This window comes from Diplotaxodon limnothrissa, linkage group LG16 (genome assembly GCF_057381915.1).
Source record: "Diplotaxodon limnothrissa isolate DT_005_m linkage group LG16, D_limnothrissa_male_GT1.1, whole genome shotgun sequence".
Lineage (NCBI taxonomy): Eukaryota > Metazoa > Chordata > Actinopteri > Cichliformes > Cichlidae > Diplotaxodon > Diplotaxodon limnothrissa.
In genome coordinates, this window is record NC_140611.1 from 15,584,955 (window position 1) to 15,604,603 (window position 19,649).

General features: G+C 40.3%; 1 protein-coding gene across 1 annotated transcript; it reads right to left on the bottom strand.

Annotated features, from left to right (window-relative positions):
- Nucleotides 1-827: 827 nt before the first annotated feature.
- Nucleotides 828-19,367, bottom strand: znf385b (zinc finger protein 385B; the record flags this gene model as incomplete). Its single annotated transcript, XM_085374270.1, has 8 exons — nt 828-4,972; nt 5,096-5,191; nt 5,926-6,110; nt 7,757-8,128; nt 8,227-8,422; nt 11,989-12,099; nt 12,240-12,376; nt 19,316-19,367. Coding segments are annotated over 8 exons (1,419 nt in total), but the record flags the coding sequence as incomplete, so codon positions are not given.
- Between the last annotated feature and the right edge of the window lie 282 nt (nt 19,368-19,649).

Sequence of the window (19,649 nt, forward strand, 5' to 3'; positions counted from 1 at the left end):
ACCAGAGATAACCTCCAAAAACCAAAGAGAAAGAAACCATCCTTTAATAAGCACTACTGTTTCAAGCAGTGAGGGAGGCAGAAGAATATTTGAAACACTAGAAAATCATTGGTCAGGTCTAACAAAGCCAAAGTCAAGAGGCAACTCATGCTGCTGAGAGTTTAAAAAGAAGACTAACACATAGAGTCAGTAGGTGTTAACACCCAATGCAATATGAGGATAGGTTTGAAGCAGTAGAGCCATTGCAGTCCTGGAAGGAGCTCTGGGGCTGTGAGCAGGGCATGCTGGACTTCCTTATGTGTGCTGTGACTAACCTCTTTCCAATCCCAAGCAGCTTTATTGCCTGAGACAAGGAAAAGGATGCATCCTGCAAGCGGTGTCAGCCAGGCTCATGCAGCCTGAGCAACATCTTAACTGGATGTCAAAAAGCGCCGTAGGTGGTGGGATGATAAGGTCCTCACAGACACCACAAACAGACTTCCAGAGGGTCAAAGCTAGTTTTCCACTGTCCTCCACTTCTGACTTCAAGCTTCTGACTGACAGAAAAGAATTCAGACCTCATAAAGAAGCTTAAAGAGGTAGTAGGGATCACACTCTAACCTATCTAGATGTACAAAAACTTCCCATGAACTGCAACAAGCCAGGTTCCAGTGTCTGGTTGTTGAGGCCATTTCCAAAGTATAGTGTGCGTCCTCATTTCTAGACTAAAGTCAGCTGCTGTGGGCAACATCCATGTGGAATTTCCTACAAAAGACTAACTTCAAGGTCAAAGGACTAAAGAAAGCCAATGAGGAGCTACAGCAGCCAAGACTAGCTCAAGAAGGTGAAGCTATGGAAGAGTTCCCAACAAAGCATAGAGGACACAGACAATGCTGCCACCAGGCTATCATGTGAAGGCCACCACATGCTGCGCTTCTGATGTTTACATCACCCAATAACCCTGTAGAAGAAATTAATGTAAAGTTTTAAGAAAATGAGCACATTTATCCAGTAGTAGACCACTTTTACCATTAAAGGATGGGTTCACATTTCCTCAAGTCTACTGTAACACAGAAATCACATGTCTGTGAGGCATTGCTCAGTGTCGTTGATAATGTTGTCCGTACTGGCTGCAAATAAAATATGAACCCATCCTTCAACTCCAAAGTCATTAAGACTGACACCAGTGTTAATCTGACCAATCACATGCTGCCTTTTACCTGAGCGGGCACGTGTTCCTCAGGTAGACCTGTCTGCACAGTATCTGACTGCTTTCCTGTGACATCGCGTTACATCAGAGTATTTGTTATACAGTTTGATGAGGAGACACCATGACATCATTAATAACATTAACATTTTCTCTGGTTTCCAGTGCAACTGTGAAAACAATAACCTGAAGGTTAAAAGTGCTAAAAGAAGCTATCTGCTAGCAGTACACCAGACTGACAGCCAAAAGTCCTGCTACTGCCCTCTAGAGGCTCCAGTGCTCAGTGTGTTGGACAGAAAAACAAACATATTAAAGCATTAAAAGTTCATCTGGGACCCTGTGAACAGTTTGTGTGATAATGCTTGCTCAAAGGCCCTCTAAAAGGCTTTTTCCCACATCCTTCAACCACGTCTCCTTAAAGCTTCATCACATGACCTGAATGACTGAAACGGAAAATTGAATTAAATTAAACAAAAAAAATCGATTAATGCTTACATAAATCAGCAAATGCGACAGCACCGTAGCACCCAGACATTACAACAACATAATTTAAATGTAGGAAACATACACAAGATGAAAAGTGTACTTTAAATTGATCATTTTTTCATCGAGCCTCAAAGCTTTGCACCAAAACAAGATAAATAACCACCCCGTCAACAAAGAAAAAAGAAAACATACGAACGTCATTCTGAATGTTGTTCTTCTTTGTTTATCAGGCAGCACAGAAATTCAGCAACAGTTAGTTTAACCTCCTAGGACCTGGCGTCCACATATGTGGACATCACATTTTGGCTTATTTAGACCAAAATATTCAATTTTGGTGTACAGGGGCCTGATATCCACTTACGAGGACATTATACTGCCAATGGTCTATCGAAATTTTAAATGAATATCCTCATATGTGGCTCTCATTTTTCTTAGAAACAAAAATCAGGTAAAAAAAAATAAAAATCTGGTAATTCTTTGTTTTTACATTCATCGGGTCCCAATCAGCCCAAATATCAAAGAGAAATTAAAAATGCATGTCGTGGAAGAGTTCGGGTCTTAGGAGGTTAAAGACAGGATTTGACTATTGTTACTCATTAAAACTGAATAAGTAACGAAGCACGTAGAACAAGTTAAAGCCAAAAAAACAGGCCCCTCTGTGTATCACATATTAAGCAAGCCGGGGTAAAGTCGTGTTTTTACTCAAGGTTTTGTGGCCAAAAAAACATTTTAGCTCTTCTGGATGGCATAATTTTCACTTTCCTGTTGTTCTTGGAAGACTGGATAAATATCCTGCGATGCTGGCGTGTATTCACACACTCAGTGGGTTTGACAACACAGATTTTTCTCTGCTCCTAGATCAAGTCTATTTTTATTATCCTGGGTAACAGAGCTGGACTATAAAGAACAAGTGAAAAACACAAAAACACACCTCACTTCACCCAAAGCTCTGAGATGTAGCTGGAGGTTCAGAAAACAGCCAAGAAGTGGACCTTTGAGTGATGATGAAAAAAGGTAATATGAAGGCCAAAGAAAGCTTTAAAAGCTAATGGGTTCATCGTGCACCTTGAGATAACCATCCCTGGACCAGAGTGCTAAATGGACCAAAAGTCTTAATTTAAGCAGTTATTGAAAAATCAAGAAAAAGCTTTAGGTAAATATATACAACACACAATGTAAAATAAATAATTAGAGCACAAAAATAACCAGAGAAGCATTAATTAAAGCTGTAGGTAAAAGTTTGTTTTATCGATTGAGAGTCCGTGAGCTTATTTGCAGGTTGTGGAAAGTTCTAGTAATGTTTTAAAACGTCTCTCCAACTCTTCAGCTTTCAGAAAAGTTCTGCTCAGATGCTTCAAACTCCAGAAAGTTCAGTGACAACAGGAAGGTTCAATAAAACAAAAGAATCAGACAGAAGGCCCTTTTCTCCATCCAGAGTCCAAAATCATTTTTCAACAGGCAGCGGAGACAGGTGGACAGGACACGGGGACACTAGTCACACATTAGTCACACAGAAAGCAGAAAACAGTCGGAGACAATGATGAGCAAAACCTTTGGATAACCATTAACGGTTATGTGACAATGTTGATCCGAGAAGCTGTCTGGTTTAAACTGCTTTTCATGTTTCCACTAAAGTGCAACTTGGTGAAGCTGTAGCCGCCACTGAGGACACAGAGCAGGATGTGCTGTAGTGCTGTGTCAGGTCATGTCACCAGTTGCAGATGTTTTACACTTTTTAAGGATTTTAAAGCTGATTTTAGTATTTACGTAGCTCACGTGTATCAAAATGTAATTGTTTTGGGACAAAAAACAGAAACATTTTACAAATTGAATTGCATACTTGCCTGGCAGTTTGGATGCAGGGAGATATTAGAACTGAACAACAGGTGAATAAAAAGCTATTTTATTTATTTCTGCTCTTTTTTAAGGAGAAAAGTGAAATTTTTGGTCAAGTTTTTATACATCAGTAACCAAATAATAAGGTTTTAATGACATCACCAAACAGATCAGTAGGTCAAACACTCGCAGAGGCTGAAAACAGGCCGCCTGTTCAACCAAACAGTTCACACCACCGTGTCCCCACTAATAAATAAAACCATGTAGGTTTTATTGTAAACCATGTAGGTTTCGGAGCTGCACAACAGGACGTCTAACTGTTTTTAGAGTGTTTCATGTGATTTGTTGACAATAAGTACAAAATGCTGTGTACTCCATCCAACTTTTTTTTTTACTTTCTTCAGGAATTATGTATATGTGAAACACGAGAGTAGCGTCTGAGTGAGGGCACGCTGACAGCTGCAGTAGTGTTAGGTCACGATAGACGACGTCTGCTGAGTTTCTGACGTCTTATTTGTGCTGCTAAGCTCCTCGAGCAGGTGATAGAACAGCTCCTCCAATCCTCTTCAAACTCTGAGGGAGAACCCGAGCTGGGATCTCGAGCAAAATGTTCCCATCAGCTTTAGTGTCTGGCCTCATCAAAACGTCCAAACTTCCTCAAAACCTACCCCCCAAAAAATCAGTAACAGCACTGTTACCTGTGTTGGTAAGAGTTTGGGAGCAGGTTCTGGGTTGTCTTTAGATTCAGTGTCTTGTCAGCTCTGACAAATCAAAATACATTAAAAAAATTTTTGGCCAATGCAGGCTGCTAAAAACGGATATTTGTTCTCGACTTGGCTTTCTCTAAGGTGGGCCCTGTGTTTTAGATTTTGCAGGTCTCTACGGTCACTTAGTGCTTTCTAAACAATGTTGAGCAACTTCAGTATTTTTTGGTTTCCAGGAACTTCACATGTCTCAATGAAAGAACTGTTTTGTTATTTTTTATTCTGTTTTTTCGTTCATCCAGGTTCAGGTTATTTAAACGTACATCCCCTCTTCTGGTCGGCAAGAGGCAGTTCACAGTTCACAACTTTCTTAGTGGGGAGGTTGCAGGTTTGAATCCCTGCAGTCTTAATGCGATGTCTCCCATGTCCCCGTAGTGGCAACAAAAAGCATGTCAAAGTTCGCTGGTATGACTTCCCGCTTCTGCTGGCATCAGTACGGCGTGAAGAGAATCGATCCTTGGCTCGCTCTGATTGGTCCAGGTGCTGGACGGAGGAAGGAGGCTGTGAAAAGGGGGGAAGAGGCCGGAGGGCGAGGGTGGATAGAGATCGCAGGTGTGAGGGGGGAGGACGTGGGTGTGAGGAGGGGGGAAGAGGACAGAGAGGATGGAGGGAGTGATAGAGAGGGGGTGAGCGGAGTAGATGGTGGAGCAAAAGGAGTGGAGAGGAATGAAGGTGAGAGCGCAGGCTTCACCAGCTCCTTCTGAGCAAACATGGAGAAGAGAGGAGGAGAGGAAACAAAGAGACATCGATGAAAAAAAACAGAATGAAGACAAAAGTAAATAATAATACTTAATTAGAGGAAGGGAGGTAAAGAGACACTCACAGTGAGTGAGCCGCGCTGCTGTTTGTTGTAAGGACTGTACTTGGGTTTGCTGGGTTTTCCTGCCACTCTGTCCTTGTGCCTCCTGCTGGAGATGTGCTGCAACAACAACAAACACTGTCACAGTGAAAGCAAATCTGAGGGCAGACAAGACCAACAGCAACCGAGACTATAAACTGCACAAGAACAGAAGAACCTGAATGAAATTAAGGATCAAGATTTCACAATGATTCACAAACTAAAAGCAACCAAGTATGTAGTTCACTAGTGTAAGTTCATTTGTCATTTCAGGTAAAGAGTTGTCGGATAATGTACAGCAAAAGGCCTTTCCAGGGGTTAAAAACCAAAATAAAATGAATAAACATTAATTTTCCAGTTGTAACTGTGAGAAGACTGTTTTTACTTTAAACTTTAAACATAAACTGAAACTACATTAAAGGTACAGTATGTGAAATCTCACCACTAGGGTGTGCAGCTTAGAGTCAGTTGAGTTCGACTTTCTTATCCCTCACAATTTAAGTGCATTATCCTAGCTACGGTGGCCACTGCATGACAAAACTCTGGCCACAGTTCATCTGTAGTGAGTGTAGGCTGTCAGTCCACTGTTTACCTCAGATGTCAATATGTGTCTATTTACTCTGCAGGACGCTGTAAAACCTTGTGAAAGGAGTCCAATATGACGACGATCACTTCTGTGACAGCAATGCTGAGGTGAATTGCTGGTTTTACTGAACCTTAGTATTGTGTAGCAAATATTTGAGTGTATATGAACAGTCTGACAATCCTGTAGCTGCCTTCCTTTAGATATTTGTGAACCTGCTGCGAGTTTCTACCTGTTTAAGCTGGATCTCAGAGTTGACATGGACATCACAGATCTGGCAGTGGAAGGTTTTGTTCTGCAGGCCGGAGCCCTTCAGTCCCGAGCTGCTGCCGTTCTTCAGCTTTGCTCCAGGCCGAGGGTAGGCTTTGATCGGCCCAGCGCCACTACGAGCCTCCAGCATTGTTTTATGTTTTGATCCTGAAAGCAAAGGAAAACAAACTCAGGAAACACGAAAGGTAAAAATATCTTTAAATATGGGTCTGTTGTTTTAATTCCATCAAAATAAAACCTGTACACATCGTCTGCTTTTACACTGATCTTTATCTTCATGGTTACAAAAGCTTTCTATAAAAATCAACCAGAAAAGACTTGCCGAGGATAAATATTCATGTGTGATTATCATAATGTGGAAACAGAAGTGCAGAAACTCTGCTGAAAGCTCTCCCTGTTGATGTATTCCAGGATTTCCACAAATCCTTTTGGCCATATTGGATTATGAACAAGTTTAATAAGTTTAAGGCTTGTGTGTGTTTCATGCATGAAGCACAGCATTTGTTTTTTGAATATCTTTTAATGTCACAGGAGTAAAAGTAGATACCAAAGATCTCCAAGCAGGGGCAGCACAGAGCCGCTGAGGGAGATTAAGGGACACCTTCCTTCCACCTTTCAGTGTCATTAATCCAAATTCTCCTCTTTCTAAATGTGTTTATAGCTATATAGCTAAATGTATATACCCTGGTATGTTTCTGTGAGGAAGTAAAATAACTACCAGCAATTGAACTGTCCACCTAATTTATAGATTCAGAGATATGAAGAGTGAAAAAAAAACAGCATATGTTCGAGTGAGCTTCCCGCAGCTTTCAAAAGAAAACTTGGTTTTATGTGAATCTCTTTTGGGGGTTTTTGGGTCCGACTTAAAGTAAACACAGGACAAGGCCTCGTGGGAACTGCATTTGTAATCTCCATCCAGGAAAATTCTCCGGTTGACTTAATCACTTGATTGCTGGTATTTACAGATGGTAACATTAGTTGAAGCGCTATGCTGAGATGCACAACAGACATATTTTGTATTATTTTAGTTTAATCACCTGATGCTTACTCTATTTTAGCACTGTAAATAAGAAGCACAACCGCTCAGCCGATATTGTAGTTGGACCTGTCCTCACTGATTTACAGCCATGGTAAAAAGACACTCTGTCAATTCAAGGGTTTCACATATCAGGAGATAATAAACATGAGCTGACACTTGGCAGGTCTTGAAATTAGGTAAATAAAACCACAGATGAGTTACAACATGTCACATGTTACACAATATCAACATTTATTTAACAAAAACGAAGCCGAAATGCAAACAAAGTCAAAAATATGTCCATCTTTAATACTTCCACGGGAATTAAGACGATGAGTAACAAAATGCTCAGGAGGAAAGAGATTACCATCAGGGACTATCAGCCCATCAATCCGGGAAGAACTATAAGGATATTTACCAAACAATGTGAAATCTCCCATCGTACGCTGAGAGATTTTATTCAGGATTGGGCACTCCAGCAAATCCAGCCCAAGGTCAGACTGTGCAATGCTCAAAGAAACCAAGAGCCAAGAGACTCTACAGGCCACTTTTGTACATATTTCCTGTACTGTGCTAAAGATGAATCAATCCTTCTGTCCTTTAACTTCAATTTAAATTTCAGCAACTTAACATTCACCAGAACCGACAATTTTCATACATTCAATATTTTGTAAATGAAGGTGTAACAAAGAACTAGATGCCACAGAAGCTTTTGTTTTTGCATGCTAATGCTAATGCATATCATATAAAATCAAAGGTGCATATCTCTCCTCACCTGCATTATGCGCCTCCAGCTGAGAGAGCGAGTTGACCGCGACTTTACAAAGAGAACAATACAGCAGCTTTTTCGCCTTCTCCTCTTCTGACTCCACTGAAGGTGAAGCATCCTGGGAGGGTGCAGGTGGAAGGGGAGCAGGGCAAGACAAGGTGGTGACAGGAGCGGGAGCGGAAGCGGAAGACACTTTGGAAGAAGAGGATGACGAAGAGGAAGAGAGGCCTGGAGCTGGGAGTCCCGATGGGGGGCTGGATGGAGGAGGCTCACTGCCTGCTCTACTAGAAGAGGGGGAGGAGGAAGAGAGAGGGGAGGTAGAGGGGAGGAGGAAAGATTTGACAGGAGACGGAGTGTCTGCGGTTCTGGATAAGAAATCTGAAGGGAGAAGAGTGGAAGGAAAATGAAACAATATCTGAAAAAAACATCAGCAGTAACATAATTCACATCAGTGTTATTACTGGATAAAAATGAACCTGTGTGTTGATTAGTGCTGCTGTTAGCTGAGACAAGAGGGACGGGGACAGCTGAGACAAGAGGGGCGGGGCCAGCAGGATTACAGACGCTCCCATTGGTTTCTGCAGAATTTGACAGCTTAGCCTTGGCTTTGTTCTCCTGAGACTTGAGCTTCTTTGCGTGACGACTTCCTCTGTAATGAGCCTCAGCCTGAGACTGAGATGTAGAAATAGAAAAGTTTAAGTTTTGTATTTGAGCCATTCAGCATCCTCCAAAATAAAACCGATGTGAAAGGGCCAGAGACTGCAGTCAGTGACTGGAAAAGCCACTTCAGAGCAGCTATAACAATGAACCCTGTACATTGCTTTATAAGGTGCTCACCTTACAGAAGACATAAACATGTTTACAGCATACAAAAAGTTTGGTCTCTATGGCTAATCTCCCTTTAGTAATTCAGGGTAGTTGTTGAACCATAGAAGGCATAGAAAAGCATGCTAGCAAAGCTGCAGCAGCACAGCAGCTCTGGAGCTGCAGGCATTCATGCACGCTATAGGACACCTGTGTTTTGGAAAAGCTCAGAGCACAATCGCTGGAATTACACACATCAAAACAAGGACAATAGGCTTGAAGCATGAAAATACATTTATGTTTTATTTACAGACCTACATATAGCACACATTAAATCCAGGCCTCTGTGTACACAGCCGGACTGATTAAAACAGGACTTTACATATAATGTTAAATGCACAGGAGATGGACCTGAGGCCACTTTTGGGCTGGCGATGCGTGAAAAATGTGCAGCCCCCTCGTTCTCTGAATAAAGCCGGAGCATCTGTGCAGCAGGAAGGTTAACAAGAAATTGCCATAGCTATTTTTTTCATCATGCTCAGCTTTTCCCAACAGTGAAACATCATCCAGTAACGTGGCGTTTTGGCCAATCAGATGAATGCGAGTCCTCGTTTTCTGGGTATTCACACTGCAACAGGAAGGGTAATGTTTCTTTCCAGGCCTAGAGAGACTGCAATTTCCTTCTTCCAGAGTCCCATGGAGGGAGCATCCATACTCTTCCAACATAGCGCAATGGCTCTTCTGGCTTGAAGTAGTCCATAGTCCAGTAATTTGGTTTTTTTCCCGATTGCTTAAATTCCCTTGGATATATTCCAAGTACATAGAGTTTTCCTTTTAAAGGGATTTTTACCTTAAACACTTCAGACAGATATTTGATAACATCTTTCCAAAAGTCCTGGATTTTAGGACACTCCCATAGACAATGAAGAAGAGTCCCTTTTTCAACTAAACATTTAGTACAGATGTCCAGAATATCATTGGACACATGATGAAGCTTGACAGGTGTTATATAGGTTCTCATGAGCCATTTATATTGCAGTAGTTTAAAGCGTGTGTTTATTGTTTGTTTTTGTGCTTTTAAGCAAGCCTGGTTCCAGTCATTTTCATCTATGTCCTCTTGGATCTCCCTTCTCCAAGCATCCAGTTTATCTGCTGCTGAGTCTTTTGAGGAAAGCATCAGTAAATTATAACATATAGAGAGAAAACCTTTCCCTTTTGTATTCTTAATGCATGCCTCCTCTATTTTTGTCAATGGTGGAAGTTCAGCAATCCTTTGCAGTTTTGATGACAAATAGTTTTTCAATTGTAAATATTTAAAAAAGTGCTTTGGGGGTATTAAATATTTTTTACACAACTGATCAAATGTGAGCAGCATGCCATCTGCATATAGGTCTTTAATTTTTTGAATGCCTTTATTTTTCCATATTTTAAATCCTCCATCACTTTTACCAGGCGTGAACTTTTCATTTCCCCAAATAGGGGTAAATTGCGAAAGCGATGGAGGATCGCCCACATATTTATGAGCTGCATGCCAAATTATAATTGTATTTTTCAAGAAAGGGTTCCTTGTATTTTTTTCTTAATGTCTTAGTGTCTGAAGAATATAGAAAAGTGTGTAAGGGAAGATCTGGAACAGATTTTTGCTCGATGTCAACCCAGGCTGGAGGTGTTGTTGGGCAGCCATATAATACCATCTGAGGTTGGGGACTTGGAGACCTCCTCTTTCATAGGGCAAGTAAAGTAGTTGTAAGCGGAGCCTTGCCTCCTTATTATTCCAAATAAATTGGTTAAATAGTTTGTTTAAACTGTCAAAAAATGAAGTTGGTAGAGGCAACGGAAGTGTTTGGAAGTATTATAAAAATTTGGGTAAAATTGTCATTTTTAGGATATTTATCCAGCCTATCATAGATACAGGCAGGTTTGTCCAGCGGTTTAGCATTTCCGTGACCTCTTCTACAAGGGGATCATAATTTATTGAGGTTATGTCCTTGATGCTTGGGGCGATCCTAATGCCTAAATATTTAAAGCCTGTTGTAGTTGTTTTAAATGGGGTGGCCACCACAGGGCTTCTTCTTTCTTCTTCATTAAGAAACATTAATTCTGATTTAGAATTTTTAATTTTGTTTCCTGAAAATTCTCCAAATGTTTTTATTAATGTTACTAAATTAGGGTTACTATCTTTCAGATTAGTCAAAAAATATATATAATATCATCTGCAAATAAAGAAATTAGATGGTCTCTTCCTCCAATTCTTATCCCTGATATTCCTGCATTTGCTCTCACAGCTATGGCCAGAGGTTCTATTGCTAACACAAAGAGAATTGGTGACAGAGGGCAGCCCTGCCTGGTTGATCGCTGTAAATTAAAGGGTTTTGATACGTTATTATTAGTTAAAACTTGTGCTGTTGGATGTGTATACAATAATCGGATCCATTTCAGGAATGTTTCACCTAGTCCATATCTGGGGAGCACTTGTAAGAGATAATTCCATTCTATTCTATCGAAGGCTTTGCACGCATCTAGTGATAGCAGCGCAGTGTCCTCCCTATTGTTTTTCTCATAAAGTACATTGAGGACACGTCTTATATTATGATAGCCTTGTTGATCGTCTGTTATCAAATTAGGCACATATTTATCTAGTCTTCTAGAGAGTGCTTTACACAAAATCTTCGTATCACATCCCATAAGACTAATTCCCCTATAAGAGGTCACGCTCCTCTCTTACTTCTCTGAGCCGTGATTCCTGTTTTCATGTTCACTCATGAATAATTTCACCAGCTCATGAATAAGTGATGTTTGACTGGCATGTTCCTAATGAGGCAGCTCGTTCCCGCACAGCAGTCGTCTGTGAATGGGCAGAGTGTCGTTTACGCAGATCTGTGTCATTAGGGTGTGGAGGGGGAGGTGTTACACCTGAGCTTACGCACCTGTTCTTTTCCAGGAGCACCTCACAAAATTATACAAAAAAAAAGAAAAGAAAAGACTTCATCTCTCTAGTGGTAGGACCCTCCTTTTCAGCAAGACTAACTATAAACTACTTGAGAATAAACTTTCATCCACAGTAACGCCAGTGAAAATTTAAAAGTCAGACAATAAACGGCAGTTTTTTGTTATTGTTCATTTTCAGGATCAGATCCCATAAAAACGCAGGACTGAAATGCGGTCGTTAACAGCAAGCTCAGATTAGCTTGCATGGCAAATGTTAATTTTAGATGTGCTGAATTATATTTATGATTGGAAAACTAATTCAGTTACACAGGCTTTAGGTGCTAATGAGCAAACATTTCTAAGATACAGTGCTAACATTTTCTAGCAAACGTGTAAATGTATTAATAAGCAAACACTTCATTTATATTTATATCTTGTATATCGACCAGAAACAAAACACACACACACACACACACACACACACACACACACACACACACACTTACATCAGAGTTGAACCTCAACTGGCAGACAGTACAGGAGATGACCTGTTTCCTTTTAGGTACCATGGTAACACCAAAGGTGTGGTTGATGACAGCCTTCTGCACCGGGTCCATCTGAGTGAGACACACAGAGGTCAGAGGTCACGAGCTTGTTTCAACCCGAGTACTGATGACACCATGAAAGATTTTTTTGTTCGATCTATTTGACCTGCAGCTATGACACACGCTCACCTGTCGCTACCACACACACCTACCGTGTTGAAGTTTGGGAAAAGTCCAACTGGTGACGTTGTCTCAACAGGAAACGGCAGAAAGGGTTTCATCATGACTGAGGGACCAGTGGCACCTATGAGACCTGGCAACGCTCCGCCCACTGCACCACTCCCACTTCCTGGGAACAGACACGAAGTTTAAATAATTGATTTCTAATACCTTTGTTTTCACACACTTCAAACAAACAGCAACAACACAAAGGTTTGCAGGGCAGAGTTTCTGCTTTAAGGATGAAGCTGAAACTTATATTGACCCAAATTTCACTTCAGAGTTGCTACAGTCACACCACAATGCGAAAATAAGGATATACTTATATTTTTCCATACTGAAAACATCTAGAAATGAATCCAGAAAAAAACCCTGGTTGACTCGTATTCACGCTACATAAAACGGGTGAGCCATTTTATGATGTTATGGATTTAGTTTGGTCCCTTTTGGCTAAAAATATTGGCCATTATTGAGTTTTAATAATGATTCCTCAGCTGTTTTGTCATTAGTCTGTTGACACTTTATGAAGGTGAAATTAAATTACATTTATTAATACATTTAAGAACTTTTATCCAAAAATTTGTTGAATAATGATTTCATAAATAGCCTTTTGTCAAATTAACCATCTGTAAGGATCAGGAAATATATCTAAAGCTGTGCCTGTTAAAGAGAAAGACACACTTCTTGGCATATTCTCTGAAGAGCAAACAAAGGGAGCTCATCTTTGATATCTCTGGAGTTACGACCTGGAAACCTGAGCAGCAGATCTGCTTAACAGTACCTAACATATGGATACAGAACATATGGAGCTGCAGCTGCTCGGGGCAGAGAGAGGCAATAATACAGAAAGACAAAGCGAAGAGAGGGCGAACGATTGGCTCACATAATGAGTCCACGTGTCCAGCTGCCACTCGGCCAGAAAGATGTGTAAACTTTCAAAAGGCAGGAAGTACACTAACCGAGCTCACGCAGAATCCAAGCTGACCACATCACACTATACACAACTATTACAAAACATTTCTTCAACAAACAAAACTTGAGTACTCTAAATCTGCCATGAATTATTAGCAGTGGATTATTTGGAGGGCGGTTACATGTGAGCAATTTTAGGAAAACAGTTGAAGATGTTTGAATCCACCTGCTGCTGCTAGTTCATGCTAGTTACCTGATGCAAGCATATTATTCTGTGTATGTTTAAAGTTACAGCATGTCAAAGCCCTGCAGTGAAATCTTTTGTAACAACAGTGTGTGGGTGGAAACACTGATGCCATCTGAATCAGGCCTGATGAAGGAGGGGGAGGCGGTGGAAGAAGAGGAGTAGGAGGAGGTTTCTGGTCATGTTGGTTTAGTGCATATGTCCAGTGTAATGTAATGAAGGTAAACCTGATTATATCCCATTTTAAATAACAGTCTGGCCAACTCTTTATGACTTCTAATGCATCCATGTGAGTACTATAACCCATTTACATCCACTCTACATGAACTCTAATTGTACCATTATAAAAGATTAGAAATAAAATATAGAAATACAACTCTACTTTAAGACCTATTATAATCTATTCTGATGAGCTGTAACTGACTGTGATCCACAACACATTAAACCAGTCACAATGTATTAATCTTATTCAGAACAAACCAACAAAAAATTCACTATAGCTCCACCCAGACTTTAAATACTGTGTGTGTGTGTGTGTGTGTGTGTGTGTGTGTGTGTGTAACATTAGGCTAGCTGTAGAAGAGCTGTGTGCCAGGCTGCTGACTCTCTAAGTTTATCCTCATATAGCAGCACTGTGAGTCAGTGTCTGTATTTATAACTACAGCTGATTATTAAGTTCAGAACAACATGAGACGGTGTTGTAATCGAATGTGAAGGTGGGCAGATACGGCTCAGATCACGATCTGGATCCGGGGGGTTATTTATGATAGTAAATACACATTAGTGTCTATTTTTAAATGTGGCCTATTGTGTCAGCTTGGTGGATCGGTTACAAAAAAGAAGTCCTGCAGACCGTCATTACTACAACAACCAAAATATTTGTTAACCTACTGCGTCATACTGGAGCTCCTTCAGATGCGCCGCTATAATGCCTTCAGAGCTTGTTTAAGCACCACTGAGACCACCTTGGTGATAAGTTCAGCCAATTTAAAAAGCCTATTAACATGTAATAAAGCCACAATGTTAAGGTTACCTAAAAATCACTCAGGAGAACCACTGGAGCCTCTTCAAACACCACCGATGCCACGTGAAAAAATGCTTGAGAAACTTTTTTTTTTTAAAGACAAAAACAAGCTGAACCACAGAAACCACTTCAAGAAAGCCTAAGCATTCTTCCTCCTCAACCTCAACCAGCAGCTTTCTCTTTTCAGTGATCTCATTAGAATTAAACAATTTTTACTTGATTTTTTGTTTTTTTGAGGTGTGACATCTCCTGAATTCTGGGACAATAGAGATCTTGCAGTCCTCTAGTCATATTAAAGAAATGGTGAAACTCCCTAAAGGACAACAGAAACCTCTTTATGACCTCCCTGAAACTACTCAAGGATGGCTTAACCTTCTTCAAGGACCCTTTTGACATCCTGGAGGACTTTTTGAGGACCCTTTAAGCCTTTACAAATCCTGTATCTTAAGCTGGCTGACTATTTTGCTAGCCTTAATGTTTCCTGATGCAAATATATGTTGGCTTTATGTTGTGACTGTACCTGCTGAATTCAATTACTTGTTAGCCTCTGGTGTAGACCACTCATGATAGGTATGAATTGAAGATATTTTTCAGTATGTGTGAGTATGATGAACAGAGTGTTGAGAGAGTGGTCTTAATTCTGTCCTTCTGTCCTCTGAGATCTGGTTACAACACACACACAGTAACCCTTCTCCCTTACACTAAGTTGCTGTTCTAAGAAGCTGCTAAAAATACTGATCTAAACATCTGCTACTGCACTCCCATGGAAACACTTGATAAACCAGCATGAAAACTGGCCAACAGCAAACTAATGAGCCAGTCAGCTTTATTTCAGGCTGTTGGTGATTTGTCAAAAGATCCCCGAGATGCGGTACTAGCTGTAAACAAACACGCAAAAAGTTTTCTTACAAGATTCTTTAAATAAACTATTTCCATTCGCAGCGTGCAACTTTGCAAAGTGGGACAAGCAACAAAAAGCTGACAAGTTGAGACGCTTCAAACTGGAGCTGGCAGGTTTGCACCTGTCTCATAATAACACTGACCAATTTAGACTGGCGCCTAATATAAAATTGACTGATGGAAAGTCACTTAGTCTGACACTGAAATTGTAACCAGAGAAATCATGAGATAAAGAGAAATAGAAATCTATGAGGGAATTTTGTAACATTTCTGCCCCTGTGACCAAAACGTCCAATCAACAGTTGAACTGGGGAACATTGGAGCCAATCGTGTTGCTGCACTGATGCATGTGCACAGCAAAGGTTCAGAACTGTTTAAACTCTGTGGTGGCAGGATAGATATGCTCCCTGTGGTGGTTAGATATGCTTGCCATTTGCAGCAAAGACATTGTTTTTCTTGGCTGACCATATTCAGAATTTAAATTAGCACGGCATTTGTTGAACGCTTCAGCCATAAAGATGGACCGTGTTGGCACTGAGAACTGAGCTTCAAATTAAGTCATAATGTCTTGTAGCTGTGTATATGATATCTTGCAATGTTTTCTAACCTGATTTGGCTGGCGTCTCAGTAGATGCAACTTTTATGTCCCAGTAAATACGAAAATTAAAGATATGATTCTCTGGCCTTTAAAAATAACTACCCAAATAACGCCCCAGAGGTGTGACCAAAATGGCTGTCAAATGGCAAATACTGAATTGCCAAGACTTACACAGAAGACTTACCACCTACCACTTTGGAATGACCTAAAACTGGAACCTAACTAAGCAAATTAGAGTAGTCTAACACTAGAACTGGATCTGAGTGGATTAAACCAGTAAAAGTGGAATTGCCCAGTTTGGTTGGATACTTGAACCTACCAGCTAAATCCACTCCAGAAAGCACTCAAAGGTCATCTGCGCTTCTTGGTGAAATAGACTGTGATTTCTTGTAGGTATAGATGGAGAGCTAATTAATAACACTCAAGTCAGCCAGGGATACAGAGTGGGTCTCAATCACAAACAGCGTATATGCATATGTGTGTGTTCATGCATATAAGCTTTTGATGAAAACTAGTTGGTCTTATAAAATGTAAACACACCTCTTCAAACTTCTATGACTACTACAAATAGTAATAATGGTGGGAGGAAGAAAAAGAAGAAGAAAACGTGAGCAATGTGAGAAAAAAAGTAGTCTGTTACTCTATTTTTAATCTCAACTTTGATATCAAAATTCTTCTTTTTCTTCACTCGAGACACAATGAATGTCTCAGGTTAAACAATAATTAACAGTTATTTATTAATTTTATTCACAGTCTTGAGAAAACAGACGGCGTGCAGCTCATAATCTGTTGCTGCTGTTTCGTTTTCTTGAGCTGCTTTATCAGCTTTGAACTTCCCTCCTTTCTTCTCTACACCTTCAGCTACATGCCAGCTAGCTAGGTAGCAATTCTAGTGTCAAACTCTCTGCAAAGTGAGAAACAAAAGGAAGAAACAGCTCCAGTAAATCCATACTTACAGAGTATTATTGGCTTGAGGCCAAAGGACTCTGTGAATAATAAAATTGTAACTAAGCTAACAGGAAAGTCAGGAAGCTGAAACCACCCACACACTTCTGAAAGAAGCTGTTGTCATCAAAAATAAATCAAATATTCTGTGTGGGTACACTATGATTGGAGGGTGCTAGTGAGCTATGGTAGCTTCTTCTGTTCCACTCAAAGTTTAGAAATGTGCAGATCGCTCGTTATAGGTCAAAGGTGTACATTCAGGAATTCTCTTATCTTCTAATTAGAGCAATAGCACTGAAGTTACAAAATTCCTGCCTTAAATTCCTGTAGAAATCACACCATGTCAGAGCTCCAAACATTTTAAATGATCAAAGCGTCTCTCCTGGCGTGTCCTTTGCTGACATCAGCAGCTGCTGAGATTAAGCTGCCTATAAACTGATTCTGATCCTTTATTCATTTGTAGCATCCAGCTTCCTGCTGGTCAGCCGAGTTTCCCCGTACAGCAGTGAGATTTATGGCTCTGGCTGCAGTCAAGGTAATCTCTGGCATTCACACCTCTCACACACACATCCAAACACATATTTACGCTCGCAGTTAGTTCTGCTTGGAGGCTCACATGATAAAGACATGAGAAACGAAAACCTTGCACGGTGCTCTGCTGCACCAAGAGCTGCAGACTGCGGCTCCTGTAAGTGATCTGACCCGGGCAACTCTGTGCCCAGTGGGTATGGTTACTGAAAAATGTGGCTGATATTTAATCAGTCACATGCCCCTGGTGTATAAATCCAAATGGAGCAGGTGTTTGTAGCAGGTTAAAGACTGATTTATAGTGATTGAGAGTGTGGAAAGGAGCACTGCTGAGCCACTAATACGGAAGGATTTCTGTTTACAATTCTTTTCTTGTCAAAAAGAATTTTTTTCCCAATTCCTAAACATATATTTCAAAAAGATCTGTGCTTTTTTGTAGGACAAGTCAATCCCATTGTCACGTCCATTCAATTCCTGATGAATACTTGAATGTAAATACCAATACCAAATACCAATCAATTTCAAAAGGGCACAAGACATCAGAAAACAAACTGTACACACATCATTATGCACTGAAAGGTCAAAAATCCAACAGAAGAACAAGGCACATTTTTATAGGCTCATGCATTTTGGTGATTTTTTAAGGCTTATCAGATAAATAATATTGCTTAGCTGAGCAATTAACTACACTAACAGCCAGCCGAAGACATCTGTGCTCTAGTTTTGGCCAGTAAAGTTTTAGCAGTTTATTAGGATCTTAGCACTAAATAGCAGGTATCGGTGTCTGCGTGATGACAGCATACAGACAGTATACGGATGTAGTCTGCTAACCAAGATAGCGACAGTCAGACCCATCTGTGATATCACGGTGGCTATGTCTATCTTTTATTTACAGTCTAAGATTTGTATGACGGTCACTGGCATTTAGTTAGTTAGTCATTCTTAATGCAAACTTAGATGTCTTAGCTGTGACAACTTGACATTAGCGTGATAAAGACGTGATAAACCTATTATAAATGTGACAGAAGGATTACAGAGCAGCAGCATGAAGGCTGGCTCTGTGATTACTTACTTGTTCCTTAGTTCCTTACTTGTTTTTATTATAATTATTATACTAATAATTATTATTATTATTATTGTTATTATATTAACTGATGTAACAAAAGAACTTCTCAAATATGAGCTAAATAAAGAACGTTTTCTCTTACCTTATTTTAAACTGTGGTTGGTCTTCACATTAGCATTATCAAGGTTTATCAAGGTCTCAAAACTGCATTAGAAATAGTATCTGACAATAGTGGTATTGTTGAGACTAGACTAAGTAAAGCTTGGCTAATTTGACTTCATTATAAAGACAGCTCAGTGTTATCTTTGCAGTAAAGATTCCCCTGTGTCCATCATAGGTGTGTAATATCTATAGCCAAAAACAGACGCAAAGCCACTGTTAAAAAGACAAAAAAAAGTCCTAGATGCATTCGTCAGAGACAGAAGACAAACGGAAAAGGAATATAACATCGGAGAATCTGATTAAAGCTCGTGCTGTCTTCATCACTAATCTGGTGTTCCAGAAAATTCCTCGTCAACATCCATGAGGCTCTGTTCCTCGTGGATGTTGACGGGGAACAGAACCAGAAAATGCTCCTCTGGAAAAGAGAATTGTCTGTGATGTAATCTTCAGTATGTCTTTATCCACACTGTTAATGCAGCTTCACTCTACATATGATCATCCAGCTCAGAAGACTAAAGAGAAACATCTGGTGCTGTTAATCAGACCCTAAAGTTATTAGAATGGACGGAGCTAAAGTAACTCCACACTGCAGGATGTGATGAAGATGAAAGAGGAGGAGAGGATGTCAATGGAGATGGCCTTGAAGACCGAGATATTTATTTGAGATTTAAACCAACTGAAGGGTCCTACCTGAGCCAGGTGTCTTTTTTGGGGGTGGGTTTTTTATCTCAGTCCTGATGTTTTAGTTCCCACTTTTCTTCCTCTTCCTTCTGCATTTATTCAGTTTGACTCTACTTATCCGCGTTACACTGCTGTAGTCTTTTAACAAACATGCAAACAGCCAAACACACCCACCATGTACTCTGTGTGTGTGTGTGTGTGTGTTAGGGAGAGAGAGCGAGAAAGACAGAGAGAGGGAACGTATCAGGTGACTGGAACAAGAGTGGCATGTGTCATCGCTATCTGGACCCCCGAGCCTCAACGTCAGGTGTGTGTTTCTCTATGTGTGTGTGTTACTTCCTAA